This window comes from Labrus mixtus, chromosome 2 (genome assembly GCF_963584025.1).
Source record: "Labrus mixtus chromosome 2, fLabMix1.1, whole genome shotgun sequence".
Classification (NCBI taxonomy): Eukaryota; Metazoa; Chordata; class Actinopteri; order Labriformes; family Labridae; genus Labrus; species Labrus mixtus.
This window is the reverse complement of record NC_083613.1, coordinates 19687713-19705423: the sequence shown is the minus strand read 5'-3', so window position 1 is coordinate 19705423 and position 17711 is coordinate 19687713. Positions and strand designations below refer to the sequence as shown.

The 17711-nt window shown below is 40.0% G+C and overlaps 1 protein-coding gene across 1 annotated transcript in view; it reads right to left on the bottom strand.

The window, feature by feature from the left end:
- The window catches only part of LOC132987880 (protein ELFN1-like), a 125043-nt gene that overhangs the window by 5633 nt on the left and 101699 nt on the right, over positions 1-17711 (bottom strand). The window contains exons 3-5 of the mRNA XM_061054861.1: positions 2975-3697; positions 2731-2884; positions 1780-1946 (exon numbers count right to left, since the gene is read on the bottom strand). Of these exons, the coding sequence (XP_060910844.1) occupies positions 1780-1946; positions 2731-2884; positions 2975-3261 (608 nt within the window). The 5' untranslated portion in view covers positions 3262-3697. The remainder of the gene's footprint in view (positions 1-1779; positions 1947-2730; positions 2885-2974; positions 3698-17711) is intronic.

Below are 17711 nucleotides of genomic sequence, written 5' to 3'. Positions count from 1 at the left end.
AGGTTCATTAGAATCTCTATCTTCAGTGAAAATTGAATAGCTCAATACAATAACAATTAGTCATATTAAACATACTCATTGGTTGTTCTTTAACATGATCTTGATGGACCCTGTCCAAATATTTTTAATGTCAATATGTTCTTTTCATCTTCTCCTGGCTCCAGAGACTGGATTAAGTTTTAATTTTTAAAGAGCTTTGCCTTATCCTGCCTAAGCTGTGCTCTCATTTGCTTGCTATTATATCTATTGGGATTGGGAAAGCCAACACCTACTGTAACTCACAAATTTTACCCCAGAGACAACATTTCATGTCTTGACATATGTAGACTTAATATATATTTGTTGTTTTAGTGTGGGGAATGACATGTGGCAAAGGAGCCATGGGTTGGATTCAAACTGAGGCTGCCCGCTTTGAGGCCTGTAGCCTCTGTACATGGGGTGTGCAAACTAACCACTAGGCCATAGACTTAATATTTTAACTGAGTAAATGATCTCTTTCCAAACCTAAACACATATTTTAAAGTTTAGGCACCAACACTTCTTGGTTATGTTTAGATATTTAATCTTCTGAGTTTTCTGATTTGCTTGTTTCTCAAGCCACTTTGTAAACTCTTGTTTTTAAAGGTGCTATTTAAATAAAGCATTTAATTGCTATTATAATTATTGTTAAAAAAAGGGGGATCAATTTGGTTTAAAACAATAGGCTAGAACATTGTATAAAAAGCCAAAAGTTAGACAAACTTTAAAGCAACATTTAATATATAATCACAGGACAGTAGCAGCCAATTACAGCACAGATATGCAGGAGGAGGTAGGCCTTTATCAAGAAAAATAGAATGCTTAGGAATTTTGGTGTAGGATGCTAGTACCGGGTTATATAGCTGTGGGTCATTACAGAGGTCTGGTGAGCTCATGTCTCTAAAATTCCCTTTTTTTTAAAATATATTTTCAAACTTGGAGTCTTCAGCCCTCTCAACTGACACCACTTGAGGCAATTAGGCAGACTTTGCAAAGCTCCCTCTGAAACCAAAAGGCTTTGTGTGTTCTCGATTTTTTTTCTCTTACATATGCAGTCATACCCTCCAAGACTTGAACACAGACTTTGATCCATAAAATTGGTGCACTTTTCTCTAATGTGCTCTTGTTACTCAGTTCTCTAAACCTACACTCAACAGTCTTACAAATCTCCCAAAATACTTTTCAACAGGACCCAAAAAGCAGTTGAATTTGCGCCATTCAGCTGTTCCTTTCACATTGAAGTTAAAAGATCAATACCATTTACAGTGCAGATAGCAAGAACAAGACAAGTATTCCCTCTGAGAAAAAGTGGGAATCTCAACTTTTACTGAAAACATGGGATGTTTCAGAATTGCATCATGATTTACTGAGGTACATAAAATAAATATATCTTTGGATCTTCTGTGGTGCTTTTTCCAATTGGATGTCTGCCCAACTTTAGTTCAATTGGTAGTACTAGCCAGTCACAGCTCAGTAAATTGGTAAATTTAGAAATTGTGAATTGTCCTTTTCATTTTTTGAGTGCTTGGTAGCATTTCCAATTGTCAGCTGCAAAATTGTAACAATAGGATCAGAGCAAGCCATGTCTTTTTTTAACTGTAAAATTGTATTAGTAAATGTTCAATTTTACTTCAAGAATAACTTGGTTTATTGATGTTATTTGTTATTTCTAGATCATCCACATAAATAATCAGTTGTTTCAGCACTACAAAAGCAGGTTTTTTTTTTTGGTTGAACACATACACAGACCAAGGACAATACCTGTTCATGGAGAGGTCTATATTCTCTATGTTGGGGCACTCCCAGAAGGTGTTTGGTGTAACAGTCTCAATGAGGTTGGCTTGCAGGTAGAGATACTGCAGCTTGCCCAGGCCTCGCAGCATCCCCTCTGTCAGGTTCCTCAACTTGTTGAAGCCCATCTGGAGAACCTGGGGAGGCAAAGACAAGTGGGATTATTCTAATCTCTGAAGTGCTGGCCAGCACCAGGCATCACTCAGTACTGGAAACACGCAGAACAAACAGATGATGGTTCAATACAATCATGTTTTACATAGTGATCCAAGCCTCTGTGCTGTGTTGAAGATCTACACATTTTACCTCCTGGAACAGCTCCAGCAGCTGGGGTACATGTGAAAGCATGCCAGCTCATTATGGTTGTGTTCAGCTTAGTTTGGTAAAAAACCCTTTTGCCTCAGTGTTTCTGGAAGCCATAATGAGCGGGTGTCTTTGTTGTGCATTAGTGTTTTCATCTGCATGCAAAGAAGAATTTGTATAATTTACCAAGGAACTTGCTTTGATTAAATTGAAGCTATAATTGGTGGATTATGATTTAAATTGAAATATTTTATTGATGGTCAGAGGAACGGTGTCTACTGACGAGTCCTCCGTGTGTTCCTGTTATTATTACACCCATCATGTTCACTTTCAATGCCTGGTCTGATGAAGCATTTGATTGGCTGAATAGAATCACATGTGATAATCGCTACCTTAAAGGCACGAAAAAAAGCGCAGTTTGAAATACGCTATGGGACTGGCGAAATGTCCAGGGTGTACTCCACCTCTGGGGACATCTGCTTTACTATTATGTAACATATTGTCACTTCTGGATTCAAGACATTAGTCCATTAACCAATGGGTGACATCGGTGTGGCTTCTTCCACATCTTAAACACAGTTCATGGTGCATTTGCATAATGATAATATGGTTGCTCACTTGCAGGTTGAATTGGGCTGAGAATGCTCCATCTTCCACATAGCTGATATCGTTCTTGGTGAGGTTTAGATAGGTGAGGTTGCCAAAACGACTGAGTGAAGAGTAATGGACCGACCGTATCTTGTTCTCATTCAGTCTCAGATCCACGATAGTGCTGTTGAGAAGAGCATGAAGGCTTTAGATGTTTTTCCAAACGAAGCAAAATAATCTCGAGAAAATTCACTTTCAATATACGTTTTCTTACCTGTTAATATGGGAGGGAATGGCCTCATAAGGTGGCTGGTTCATACTGCAGATAGCTAGCCACACAAAGCCCTTCTCCCCTTCAATCAGCCAGCAGTCTGCTGTTACCATTGGTAACCGCATTATTGACAGCAGGGCAAGCCAACAGAGGAAGGAACTGGCTGTGGAGAGGACCACAGATGAACCTCCAGTCAAACTGTGTCTCTGCGGTCCCTGTCCTGTCCTCTGGGCCATCTGGGATGTCATCACAATATCCATTGGAGAAAGCCAAACACAGATGCTTGCCATCTAACATTTATCCATGCAGGCTAGTGCCATTTGAAAGGCAGTGAGGGGCTTATTAATAGCTATATCTCAGCGTATGCTGGCTTGGTTTATGCCTTTTGGGAGATTTGTGTCTGTCAGAATGAAGTCACAGCATTGTAAAGTATTAGCTTGTCTTGCAATCGTTTTATTGAGGTTGTGTTAGAAATTAAGGAATCAAGTAGAAATGAACCCAGGAGTGGGATGTATCACTTGTTTGGCAGTTTGAGTCTCCAGGTAAACACTATGAATTTTCTAATTAGGGGGAACATTTGATTTGTTATGTTTATTGGCAAATTAAAGTTGTCCTGATGCCAGATTTGCTGGTGCTCATGTCTTCTATGGCCATCTGCATCTGTGATTTGAGGAGCTCCTCTTTTCTTGCTCCCTCATGTTCTAGTGCTGGTGTGGGAGCTTGTCCCTGGAGGGAAAAAGAATAGAGAGAGAAGGGAAAAGGAACGTTAGATAAGAATCTGAAATGAAATACAGTGGTTTATGTGGTGAGATCCTGTCACCTATATGATGACATCTAGTTTTTTCATCTTATATAACTTTTCAGCATTTATATACACACCTGCACAAAGACATCCGTGCACATACACACATTTTGAATACTCATACAAGTATTTCTTGAAAAGGCCAATTAGCTCAAGCTGCTACAAATCTACAAATACAAAACAAACATCTGCAAATCTTTAAATAAAACCTCACAGACTGCTGTTGCTGTACGCGCATACACTTACACATAAAATACCTCCCCCCAACCACCACACACACACACAATGTATTTTTGCCCCAACATTAGCCTCAGGGTCTTGAGAGGCCTGGGCTAAGAATTACCATTACTCTGATACTGTATCTAATTAATTAATGTTCTCTACATAAAACACTTCCTGGGAAAAGAAAACAGCTGATGTCTGATGGAACAGATCAGAGCGAGGGGGAGGAGGTAAAAAGAAAGAGTCTCGCAAAAAGAGTTTGTAGAGTGGTGAGAAAATGTAGGATGAGAAAAAAAGTTGGTGTTAGAGAGTGGTGAGGAAAGATGTTTTTTTGGGGGGAGAGATAGTGATATGGAGCAACATGTGATGTAGAGGGAGGGATAAGGACAGAAAGAGGCAGTGATTCTGTGAGAAAAAGAGGAGGCTAGGCGATACGGATGTGTGTGTGTGTCTGTCTGCAGACTCTGCTAGAATAGTGGCTACCTCTTCTCTTCAAGAGTCCTTCCCTGAGCTCTAAGAGAGCAACAAACAGGATGTAACATCACAGGAGTGAAGGAGGAGTGGGGCAGTGCAAAAGGACTTCACCTCCTCTCAAGCCTTTAGCAGTTTTTGGCTGTTTTTGTCTTATTGATTACTAATGAATAGCAAAGCAGATAGGTGCTGATGTTTCTTCTGTAGAGGGGAAGATCCTCTTCCCTGTGATGTCATGATGCATGACCAACTACCTCCAGGCAAACAACTACATTGGCACCAGTTGTCAGAAGGCAAGAGTCCTGGTTGTGTGGAACAATGGCCCATGATCTGGGAACAAATACAGACAGCCAAGCAAACAAATCAGATCTCTGTGAAGTTTGCCTGGACCTAGCAAATGCAGATACAATCATGCATCCAGAGACTATAGAAGGAAACTATATTCAACAGCTTCCATGTCACAACCCAGGAGATCTCGACTGGCACCAGCATGGCCAGCAATACACGTGACGTGTCTCTTGAAAAAAGGAATAACAACAGGCAGTCTCATCTCTTCAGAGAGTCAGGAGCAAATGAGGTCTGCTGACTAGAGTGAGTGAAAGTGAATTCAAGCACTTAAAATGGCCGCTTCCTGTTTACTACGTGATTGGTTGCTCAGCTGACATCTTTAACTGTTTTATGTTGGCTTTTTTGCAAATGTTTTTAAAGACAGTCAAAAATGCAGAAATGAAACAGACATTTCCTTCTTTTTATTTTTTTCTCAAAAGATCTACCAACCCTGTCTAGAGAAAGTTATTGAATCACACAAAACACAGTTGGACAAGATTGTGAGTCATCTATGTTATTGCCAATGTCAGTGTGATGAAAAGTACCCAGACAACAAAAGAAACCCAAACCCTCTGATTTCATCTCGGCACCCTACATCACAAAATGTACTCTAGCTTATGTGAGTGTTTGTGTTTGGGCTTGCATAAAGGCTTTTCCTGCCAGTCAGCAGAACCTTTAACTGATGGTTAGACTTCCTCCCACATAGCATGAGACAAACTACCCAGTTTGGCCACCAGAGAAAGGGTAGGAACTGCTGCCAGCTACACGCACCAAACAAAGAAAATAACAGATGCACAGGAAATGCCCATTCTGCTGACCAAGGATTAAGCTGGGGTAAACAAACAGTTGAGATTGGAGAACACGAGGCTGTAAAAAGGATGCAGAGCAGCCATGGAGACAACTTAGTGTCAGTAACAGCTGATTTCTGCCTGAACTCTTTTTATACCGAGGTAATATAAGTGACATCGGCTGCAGGACTAAAAGTAAGTAATAGGAGTGCAGAAAGAGATTTAGTCCCGGTAACCAGCTTGCACTTGACCTCCTTTTGTTGTAAATACTCTTGTAGGGTAGAATGTGATATGCGCAGAAGAGTCTGTCGGCCTCTTTTACATTTTGCATCATTCATTGCCTTCGCTGGCCGCCCTCTCGCTCAACTCAACTGTTCTCACTGAGAACAACCAAGTGGAATATTCCAGCACTCAGCATCACGACCAGCTTGCTTTCCAGTCGTGTCACACTCAAAGATTTATGGGGTACAAAACGTCATATGGGGGAAGATTGGACTCTAACCTTGCTTCACTGAAAGGTTGACAGTTATGGTGTCATGGCCGGGACATTTATAGGATGTATGTGTCTATGTACACATTTTCCTGAAAAAAAAAAAAGGGGGAGAAAAACTGGAGAGTGTTAAGAGTTTGGCTTGTTGCAACACTGTTGCACACAAAAAACAGTAATGTGTGGCACATTTCTCACACTCTGCTCAACAGAAGGGTACTTAGTCTCTGAAGAAGTGATTTCATCCTCTACAACAACCCCTTTGTTATTTAGATCTTCTACACACACATACACACAGTCAAAAGTATTTAACACTCCAGAGTTCTTTGACTCAATGAATCTTAAGACAGATTATTGAATACACTTGTTGATCATACCCATCTCACACCAGAAGCACAGAAGAATGAACAGCTGCAAAATGTGGCAGGATAATAAAAAACTTTCAATCAAACATGGAGCAAAAGGTTTCAAGCTTCTGCATCACATAACAACATCTGTATTGTATTTCCAATGCTTCTATCTCAGATCTCTGTGTGTCAAAAGTATCTGGGATCGAGGCAAAAAATGTAATACAGATATTCTATCCTGCTAAGAAGTGTTGCAGCTTTACTTTCTACACCTGCCAAGAAAGCTTCTCTGAGTCTATTTGTTTGATACTTCACAGATTTTTATGACATCTTGTTGATATTCAGGTCAAGAGCTAAGATTTCCTTGTTTTTTATTTTTACAGGGTTAGTTGAAAATCCAGAACGGGTTTCCCCTGGTTTCAGTATCTTGTTTGTTGTTGAAGTGCTTAAATATAAATCCAACAAAGTCTTTGCACTTTGATGCAGTTTCAGGTGCTGGTTTTCCTGTGTGTTTTTCAAGGAATCCACTCTCTTCCTTATTGGCTTAGGTTTGGTGTCTTATGTTTTCTTATAAACTGTCTCCATACAGCTGTTCATATAATGCTGCTATGGCCAAAAAGGGTATTCTAATACATACAAAAGAAACAGCTCGTGTTAAACAGCCCGACAGGATCTATGCTCAACATCAAATAAAGATAGGCTGCACACATTGATTTCCCTATTTTCTCTGCTGGAATCCTTGGCTACGTTCTCTAACACTTGACAGTCTGTATTTATATCTGTAAGCTCGATAATCAGTGGCACTGAGATTAATTATTATAAATCACACTCTCTGTTGCATGAAAGCATCGCTGCATGTTTGCTTCTGCATTTGTTCCTGTGTGTATTCGACAGAACATGCATTGGAGTGAGCGCGCACAGAGGAGTGCTTGGAAACATCATCTCCTAGCCCTTTGTCCCATTAAAGACTCAATTTGAATGTCTCAGCAAGATAAGAACGCGCTTTGTGCCTTACAACACCTCATTTAAAAACAAACTTGGCACTAACAGAAGAGCAAGTTCATTTGCTATTTAAACAACGTGCATGCTTGGTTGTAAAAATTACAACTGCATAAGTTTGAATAAAGGAAAGCCTCCTGCGTAACATGCCAAGAGGCTTTGCGTCGGGAATATGATTGGGTCATAGATAACTATAATTACTCTGAGGTCTGACACAATGGTTAGCTAACATTACTATTAGCTAGGAATTTGGGCTTTGAGCTTTGAGCTTTGAGATTCCAGACCAGAGAGGTTGTCAGAAAAAGTTACCTTTTAAATATTACCATTAAGCCAAAGTTCAAAAGATGAACTAGAAAGTTGGTTTGTTAACTGTTAACACTGAACCCTTTCCCACGAATAAATCCTTTATGAGTGTGGCCAACCTGGTTGTTGGTTTGAAATCTTGACGATGATTGTGTTCCTTTCTCCTGCACTACCTAATCTCAACAGTTTACTTAATGAGTGATGGACAAAAGCGTGTAAATCAATTCCAAGTTCTTATAAATCTGATCTTTCCCAAAAGAGATTTCATACCCACACACACATAACACATTTTCATCCAAGTCTTAAACCCTACAGTGTTTTCTTTTCTTCAGAGTGACTGATGAAAAGCACTTGGGAGATGGTTTTTACTCCTGGGCAGGTTGTGAGCGAGGCAGAAAAATGAGCACATTAAAAACAGGCACACATACACACATACAGTACATGGCATAAAGAAACAGACACCCACAAACACACCCACACACGACACACAATCTCAATATGCAGTGGGGCGTCACACACTCCTCCATTACTATTCCATACCCGAGTAGAAAACCGCAGCACCCAACAAAGCTGTAAGCAGCCGTCTACAGAAAAATGATGATGAAGGTGAAGGAAAAGCAGGAAGATAAATTACCCTTGATGCCCAAATGCAGCTCTCCTTATGTGTTTGTTGGAGACTGTAAATCCTTACTCTGCGTCTAAGAGAGAGTCCTTTGAGAATTAAATAATGATAAAGATAAAGGCAGCATGTTTTCCTGTTCTATCCACTGCTATTGGATGAAGAAATGACTGCAGTCAAATCTGTTTAAAGTCAAAAGACTATTACTTTAAGGGTTATATAAGATCTTATCACATTGTTATGCTATTGAAAGTCTACATTTTCATGCAACATCTATTTAATGTATGTCGGCCATTTCTAAGCATGCCTGACTAAAGATTAACACCTTTCCACAGGATACACTTTATTTATACACTGCTTAGAGCAATTTAGAGTTACTGCAAATGCAAACACAACATTTCCTATTTCTAGAATTTATCTTCAAAAGCATTTTTTCTGTTATTTGTTTGTTGATTAATTTTAAATGTGCTGTGGGAATCGGACAAAGATGGAGCCAAAGTGAACTTTTAAATGAAGATCTGCAGGTGATTGCCTTCACACTTCCGACTCATCAGAAAGTTAACCAATTCCTTCTTCATGTTTTCTGCTGTTGTTCGGGGAGAAATTGCACAGCATGAGATCAGATACACAGCTGCAAATGTTTTTGACAGACTTGTTTATCACAGCAACATAAGTTGTTTTATCTGCTCTGTACACAGATACAATTCTTGACAAGCAGCTGCTCAGGGTGAGTTTGCTTTGGTTCAACTTGAACACTTTCTTATTGCTTTAACCACAGGCTTCTGCCAAAATCAACAAAGACAATAAGGGTAAGAATTTGAAGTATAAAGTCAAACCAAATTAAATTCACTTTTTCAAGAAATTCATCTTTATTTTACTTTGTAAAAATAAAAGTTGAATTTTAGATGTATTGTTTTATGCCATATTAGTGATACCTGCAGAAGTAGGATACACAGGTCTGAGCTTTGCTCCAGTGGGTAGGGCACAGCAGTATCAGATCTATGTTAGCTGATCTTGCTAATATAAGGGTAATTTATGTTAAAAAATATATGAACTCGTATGTGTGCACTATAACAGTTTTAGTCTAACTTTAATGTTCTTTTAACTGTGAAACATTCTCCCACTGCCCTGCAAACACTCTCATAAACAACCTCTTAATGCTGTATGTATCCTAAATTTCACAGGGCTATTTCAGGATTGCTCTCAAATAATTTAGATATTTATGTAACTCAGAAATGTGGATGTAAGTAGAGTACAGTTTTTCCCTTTGTTGCCTCAAGCCCTGACAGAGACGTGCAAGAAAGTCTTTATGATACTTTGAGTTCATCGTGCAAATTTGTCTGCTTAAAGGCTTGAAAATTTAGAAACTCATTTCTCTCCCCAAGTTCAAAGCCTTCACTGGAGCTGTGAGACATGAATCCATGCGAGTTGTCTTCACTCTGAATGTGTTGTTGGGTTTCGTTTTTTTTTTTGAAGGGGGGGGTTAGCTCTCTGAGTTTTTTATCTTGAACCTCCACACTTAGCCTCCACCTTATCGGTAACCTGTTTAAATATAGCCTATATTAGTCGAACAAAAAGTAAATTGAAAAGTGAAGTGAATTCTCTTTGCCAGGGTTTTTGCTATGAAGCATATTGATTCCCTGGGACAGGGATATGTCAAACTGTGGACAAGCTTGTGAAGAATTAATCTATTCTCTGTGTCTTGGGAGCTCACATCAAACCGTATTACGAAGTCTGTTCGGGGTAGTACGAAACAACTCGCCCCCCTGGTGTATATGTGCACAAACGCATGCACTTAACAGGGCACAAATGACACAGGAGATTTGTGCAATCGATAGAAGTGAGTCATGTGAATTAGATTAGATTACAGAGCAAAGAGAAGTGAGGAGGAAAGGAAGAAAGAGAAGAGGAGAGGAGTTAAAAGAAGGCAGATCAAAAAACAGCTTGCTCGGGGGCAAATACAACTACACCTCTCACGACAGGAGACACGGAGCGAGTTTGCATCTGTGTGTCGTCCAAATGATTCAAAGACGTCCAGCCTAATTTGTTGTGGCTCCTACTTCAACCCATCTCCTCTCGTCTATTTTACAACCCCCCCCACCATCAGAGTGATTGACTTTTATGGAAATAAGGCTTAGAGATCACACATCCCTGATGGAGTAATGTTGTTTCTTTCACCCCAAACACCACCTAAGAGATTTCAAAGGGGGAGAGTTGTTGTTGTTGTTGTTTCAGTGCATGGGTTGAGTTTAGGGGGGATTGAGTCGACGTCCACACTCAGAGTGATGGACGTTTCTATAAGAGATATGGAAACATGGGGCGTGACGGACATTTCTATTAAATAAATATTCCACTGCCTGCTATGCAGCCTGTGGTGTTGACAAACAAAGAGAGAGAGCAGGAAATGTTCACTGCTGTGTTGAATAGGAGGGGAACTGGGAAAAAATGGGGAAAATAATACTACTAATGCAAGTCCTTATATGTTTTATTTCTTTGCTTTATCCATCTCTGTCTTTTCGTGTGACAGTCTCCATGTCTGTCCATCTGTCTCTTGGTATCTCTCTGTCTGTGCAGTGCGCCGGGTTATAACAGAATAATAGGCATCGCTGATATAAATCTCCTTCCCTTGTGCCCTGCAGGGTCCGCTTGTCACTCCCCTGCAGAGAGACTTAAACATGTGAGATGCCATGGATGATCCTCTGTGGTGAGGCAATGTATGGTTACGTAATGTGTTTAGTATTCAGGGAGCAGAAGAGAGAAAAGAAGAGAATGAGGACGGAGGAAAAAATAGGAGGCAGCAATGGAAAAACAGTCAGGGCTTCATGACAGAAAGTAAAGAGAACGAGGGCAAGACCAGAGAGGGAATATGTCGTTGGTGTTCTCAATGTTGTGCGGTTTATGGTGAAATGGAAAATAGATATCACTCTCATCACTCTTGTTCTACTGCTTTCAATCATTTCACATGATCCTTATCAACTAAAGAGTTTGCTTGTTAGGTTAGCAAGTAAGGACTATTCAAGACAAGCTACTGAAAGAGATTTCTGTTTCTAAGGTCAAGAATGAAAGCTGAACCTAGACGGAAAAAAAAGTCTCAGTATTTATTTTCAATCAGTTGATATTGTACTTTGCATATGAAAGTACCAATATGTAACTCTGACACCTATGTTTACAATTGGTACTGCAGTTCCTAGAGTTGATAGACATGCGGTTAGCCATGTTGTGGATATGGAAGCTTGTTCAGCCAGCTCTGCATCGGCCTTGAAACCTTTCTGTATTCTAACCTCTCTTCATTTTTCAAACATTTCCCGCTTATTAGAATCCGGTTGAATCAATTATATCTGAACCAGTTAACTCGCCTGCTTCCATTGCTGCAACACCTGTTGGTTTGCCATTTGCCTGGCAGTCTGAGGGTTGTCCAAAACAGCCTTGTGGAGGTGCCTCAAAACCGCCAACCTTCCCAAGTAAAAACAAATCCAGACCATCCTGGACCAGAAACTACGATTTGCTGCACCAATTAAAATGTCAAACCATTACAAACATATGTCTGAGTGACATGAAACAAAGGTTTAAATGTATTTATTTGTTTGCTCTTTTAGTCGTATCGCACCACAAATAAAAGCCTTTTTCAAAACTCAATTGAAAAAAGGATGAAGACAAATAATGAAAACACTAGTACTTAGTAAATATATCGATTCTTTTTCAGGATTAAATTCTACAATTTCTAATTGAACATGTTTAAATGTATTCCATGACTATGACTTAACATTGAACTTGTCCATAAATACTCTGGAGGCTCAGTAAAGCTGCTGGGAGGCAAAGAGGAGGTAAAACCTGTGTCAGATGTGATACAGACCGCAGTGTTACTGGTGTGAAGTGTAGGCTTACGTCAGGAAATTACCACCATCACCTGACACAACACCTCTCCACAAGCTCACACACAAACACAAGTCTGGACAGAAAAACAAAACGCGTACACAGGTGTGATATCAATGTGTGTTTGTGTGTCTGTATCTCTCTCACTCTCTGAGCAGGCAGTAGGCCAAAGAGGCTTTTAACACGCTTAATGGGATTTCACACTCCGAACTACACACATCCACACAAACCCGCGGACCCACACACACTAATGTTGAAGATAAACATGTCTGAAAGCTATGTGTGATCCCAGACAAATACACACACACACACACACCCTCACATGCACACACTCTGATATAAGGATTTGCCAGGCTCCCACATTGTACACATGCAAATCTAATGGACTTCAGTATACACACACACACACACGCACACGCACACACACACACACACACACACACACACACACACACACACACACACACACACACACACACACAGTGCTACTCACTCAGTTCCATAAAGATATAAAGATGCAGTATACACCTGCCAGACACACACAGGCAGGTGTATCCTCTGTACAAATCTGCCATTATACCTCCATCCAACATATGTGCTACATTAGTGCTGCAGCAGTCATTGTCACCTGTTACTCTTTATGTGAGCAGACTAAAAAAGCTTTTCCGTGTGAAATGCTTCTTGCCTGAAGGGCTTGAGAGGCATTTGTAAGACTTTTTTCTTTTCCTTTTTTTGCAGGAGAGGGCAGTTGAAGTAGCACCAGATTCACAGCCGTTACATATCCCAGTAGTGACTCAGAAATGTGTCAAAATGTTCAGAGAAACTTTCCAAACTGCTCCTGCAACGCAATCCATTTCTCCGCTGTTCATTTATTGCTTTGCCAATACATGACTGAATACAATATGTCTGGCGGAGCTTCAGAGTCACAGTACAGGGAGGCCAAAGTGCTTCATAAAAGCAGGGAGAATGGTTGTGTTGTGGGGAACCAATGCGTGTTCGGAACATGCTGAACAATACAGATCCAGAGCAAAAAGGAGAAGAAAAAAGGGTACCAAATGCTGCAGGAGCAGTGCGAGACATTTTATATGACTTGGGGTCAGTGTTGGAATTAATTGTAAGAGCCAAATTACACAATTTAGTAACACTTCAGATCCAAATCAACTCTTTAAAAACTCTTTCACCTCTTCAGTGAATATCTCTGTCTGTGGATGCATTTGTCCATTTTGATTTTATTTTGAAAATGTAAAATTAAGTATGACAGAGAAAGGCATCATGCAAAACAAATTGTCATTAATTCGGATGAACCAATTTACACATATGGGGCGGCAGTAGCTCAGTCCGTAGGGACTTGGGTTGGGAACTGGAGGGTCGCCGGCTCAAGTCCCGGCACGGACCAAGTCCAGGAATTGGTCTGGTAGCTGGAGAGGTGCCTGAGCACTGCCGAGCTGCCCCTGGGCAAGGCACCGGACCCCAAAACTGCTCTTGACCGTTCGCTGTGGGCAGCCCCCTCACTCTGAGACGTCTCCATTAATGCATGTCAATAAGATCCTGTTTGTGCATGTGTGTGTATTACGGCCTGTGTGTGTGTTCATGTTCATTAAAACAGAGTGTAAAACCGAATTTCCCCTCACGGGATTAATAAAGTATAAATTATTATTATTATATATGAAAAAGAGGAAGAACTACAAACTCGTTGAATCCCGCCCTATACTCAGTAATTGATCATTTTCTCCTCACCTTCCTTTGATGAATAAACCTACATGTATTTACATTCATTTTCTCAGACTTGTGATAATATTTAATATAATATTAAAGAGATGCCTTTTGTCCAGAGCAGTGCAACTGTATGGGGTACATCGAAAAGGGAGCTTTCATGAAGAGGCAAATTCATCTTGAAGTCATTTCACAAATTGAATTGAATGGAAAGCCTTTATTGTCATTCTGTAACAAGATTTAAAAAATGATTGCCACTCCTGTTTGTTGAATAAAAGTATCAAGGATACACTTGCTTACAGTAATGAAAAACCAACCCAGTCTCATGTCAAAATGTGTAATACCTACGTTGGTCCACACCGCAAAACGTAGTAGTTTCACATTCAGGGCTCTAAAATTGTGACATGTCTACGTTTCCTTTTGTCTATTCTTTTGTATAGGCATACCTCAGGTCACGTGACTGCCCAGTTTTCCCCTGGCGAAAAAGAAAACATGGTGGACATCCCTTCTATTTTCGGTGGAAAATGCAATATTTTCAGATAGTTTGAGGCTTAAGTGTCGTTTTGATAACCTTTCTGGCGACAAATGTACATTGTATCTTCACAATCTTTGTTCGGTTTATGTTTATGATCTTTAGTTTGTTCGTTTCTACGAAGATTCTTTCAGGTCTCACTAGAGAAACGTTGGGATATTACATTTTCTACTGTTGCTATGGTGGTTGCTATGGACGCTATCTACAACGAACCGGAAGGAAGTGGACGTTCGGTTTCTTGGCTCTTAAAACGGGTTACATCAGACCCTAGACATCAAACTAAACTCCTATGCAATAAATAATGATTTCTGTTACATTTTTATGGATGTCTTTCATTACAACCAAATTTAATGAAACGATTGGAACAGATCGATGCATATTAGCAACATTATAAACTATAACATGTAACAATACATAAAGACAATACTGTACAGTTTGTGTGATTTATATGATTTCATAATTTTATTTAACAAAATAATCCTGACGGATTAGATTAATACCAGAAAATGCAATCAATAAAGTCAACGGTCGGCGATAAGAACTACAAACGGGCGCATGACACTGACATCAGATAATGGCGTATTGATTATCGTCACTTGTGAGCGACCTCTTTATTAGATCTTTCAGGGGGTATTTACTGATGTTTTTAAGGTTGGTTGCAAAAACACATCTTAAATCTATGTTAACCAAAGATCCCATTCCAGGAATCTAAGCAAAAACCCATTCAAAAGCCCATTATGCTGCATTATGGTCTGCCAGTGTGCTGCCGACATGCGCAATCGTGCAGTCACGCCCACTGTCGGTTTAAAGGCCGAAGGCGCGTTCACTATCGATTCAACGCCCCTCCCCCCCCCTCCCTCCTCTCCGTAGACTCAAATTTTAAATCTCTTTTTCATACACTTATGTTTGACCTAGAACCCCCAAGTTTTCACCAGGTGTTCGTGAGACTGGGAACTGTCACCAAAACAAAAACCACTTCCTAGGTCTCTTCTAAGAGATTTTGTGAGCCCACAAGACACTTAAGGACCCACTCTCAATTTGCCAAACCTTTCACAATTGAAACACTTTTATCAAAACATCAAAAAAGGGTGTTAAAAAGTGTGAAAATGTTCCAAAAGACAGAAGGTCATTCTCCACTATATTCTGTATGCTTTTTGATGCATGGTTGCCTAAAGGACAAAAATACTGTTTAGTGTACCATTTATTGAAATAACTGACCATTCAAGATGTCTTCACTCCAGTTTGTCAAAGTGATTGAAATTCTAGTTTTTTACTAATCTGGCATTTGAAATAATTATCAGTTATTGGTACGTGGTTATCTCTCACTGCAAAGATTTCATGTCAATGGCTGCAATGCCGATATTAAGTTGGCTCTAGTCAAACCTGTAGATGAAGGAAAAAAAGCTGTCAGAGACAATTTTCAAGCCCACAGTGATGACTGGATATTACAAGATGGATTTTTTTCTTGAATTATTATTTGAAGAGCCCATCTGTTTGGACAGATGAACACGCTGTCATACATCAATCCGGAGTTCCTCTAGAAAATAGCCTCCAGACTTTTGAGTGAAGTGGACTGAGTTCTTTTCCAAACAAGCAGCCCCCATGCAGTTATCATTTTTTTCAGGTGTGTAGTAAAATATACCTCTTCACTGAGAGAGTGAGTGAGAGCGAGTAAGCGAGCGAGTGTGTGAGTGAGTGAGTGAGTGAGTGAGTGAGTTAGAGTTATAGAAACAGAACTTATGAGCTCTGGTAGGTGGAGCGTGTTATGGCCTGTCTGAAAACTTCTGCAAAGTTTGGCTTTAGAACTTCAACAGAAAAATGACTAAAGCTACAAACAATAACTCAGAGAGGACAACATAAGTATACTCTAGTATCTCTCTCTTTCTCTCTCTCTCTCTCTCTCTCTCACACAAACATACACACACACACGTACACGCAACTGTGACTCAGTCTGGAAGGTTGGACACATGTCGATGTGTCCTTCGGCAAGACACTTAACCCCAAATGTCTCCTGCTGCTGCGACAGCCACGTGTGACATATGAATGGATTAGTTAATGCCTAATGGACACTTTACAAAGTGACATCTGTGTGTGAATGTGTTGTGAATGGGTAAGTGTAACCTGTGGTTTAAAAAAACACTTTGAGTAATCAGAAAACTACAAAAGCTCTAGTCTGTTTACCATTTACACACTGAGCTAATGAACAAATAAACGAACATACACACACAAACCACCAATATAACATTTTTCCCACTGACACTCTCTGGTAAACACATTATGCTTAAATGTACCAGTGACCGTGCCACCTGCATGTTTGTGTGTCTGCAATGCATGCCTGTGTTGTGTGTGTGTGTGTGTGTTTGTGACTGATTTTGGGAGGTCGAGACTAATGGAAATGCTGCTCCCCTGTTATGCAGGTTCCTGCTGGGCTGACAGACTACAGAGACAACCTCTCCTGTGATAGTGGGGACAGAAATTGAGATAAATGATAGAAATAAGGGAACACTGTGGCAAAAACTTATTATATTTTAAAAAACATATTTTATTTTAGTCTCTCTCACACCTGTCGCTTGCTTATAAAACAGCACAAAAACAGCTCCAGCTGTGTCCCTTAACTCCCTAATAGTTTTACTTTATAAACCCTGTGCATAGCCTCTGTGCCCTGCCTGTCTGCACCATGTGTCTGATCTAACTTTAAGCTGTTTATTGGCACTCACTGATGATGTTTCCTCCTGTCTAGAGAGGGGCACCTCAAGAGTGGTGGCCAGGGGTGGCATGGGCCTCTCTTGAAATCTGATAAGCTGTAAATTAATACCATGCACATCTATTTCACAAGACAGGTTCTTAGGAAAGGAATGCAGCCTTAAAGATTTGCAAGCAAACTCTTGAACACTGTCTAACTTGCAAAACACTTACTAGCCATGTTTGGGTACTCAGAAATGAATTTGCATGTATGCACAAACTTCATGCCACCCCTGCATATCAGTGCCCAAGGTGGACCAGCCCAGTCAGAAAGTCTAGACAAGCTCCTGTGTCTAGAGTCTTGCTTGTGTTGTACTTACTCTCATATGTTCGTCGCTTTGGACAAAAGTGTCTGCTAAATGAAATTTTAACATTGTAATGAAAGGTTATGTAAACTATGCAAACATATTTTTCATGATCACTTACTTAAAAAGTGTTGGTTACATAACTCATGTACATATATAAGTAATTATTTTAAAAATCAACAACCATGATCTTTTTACCATACCTAACCA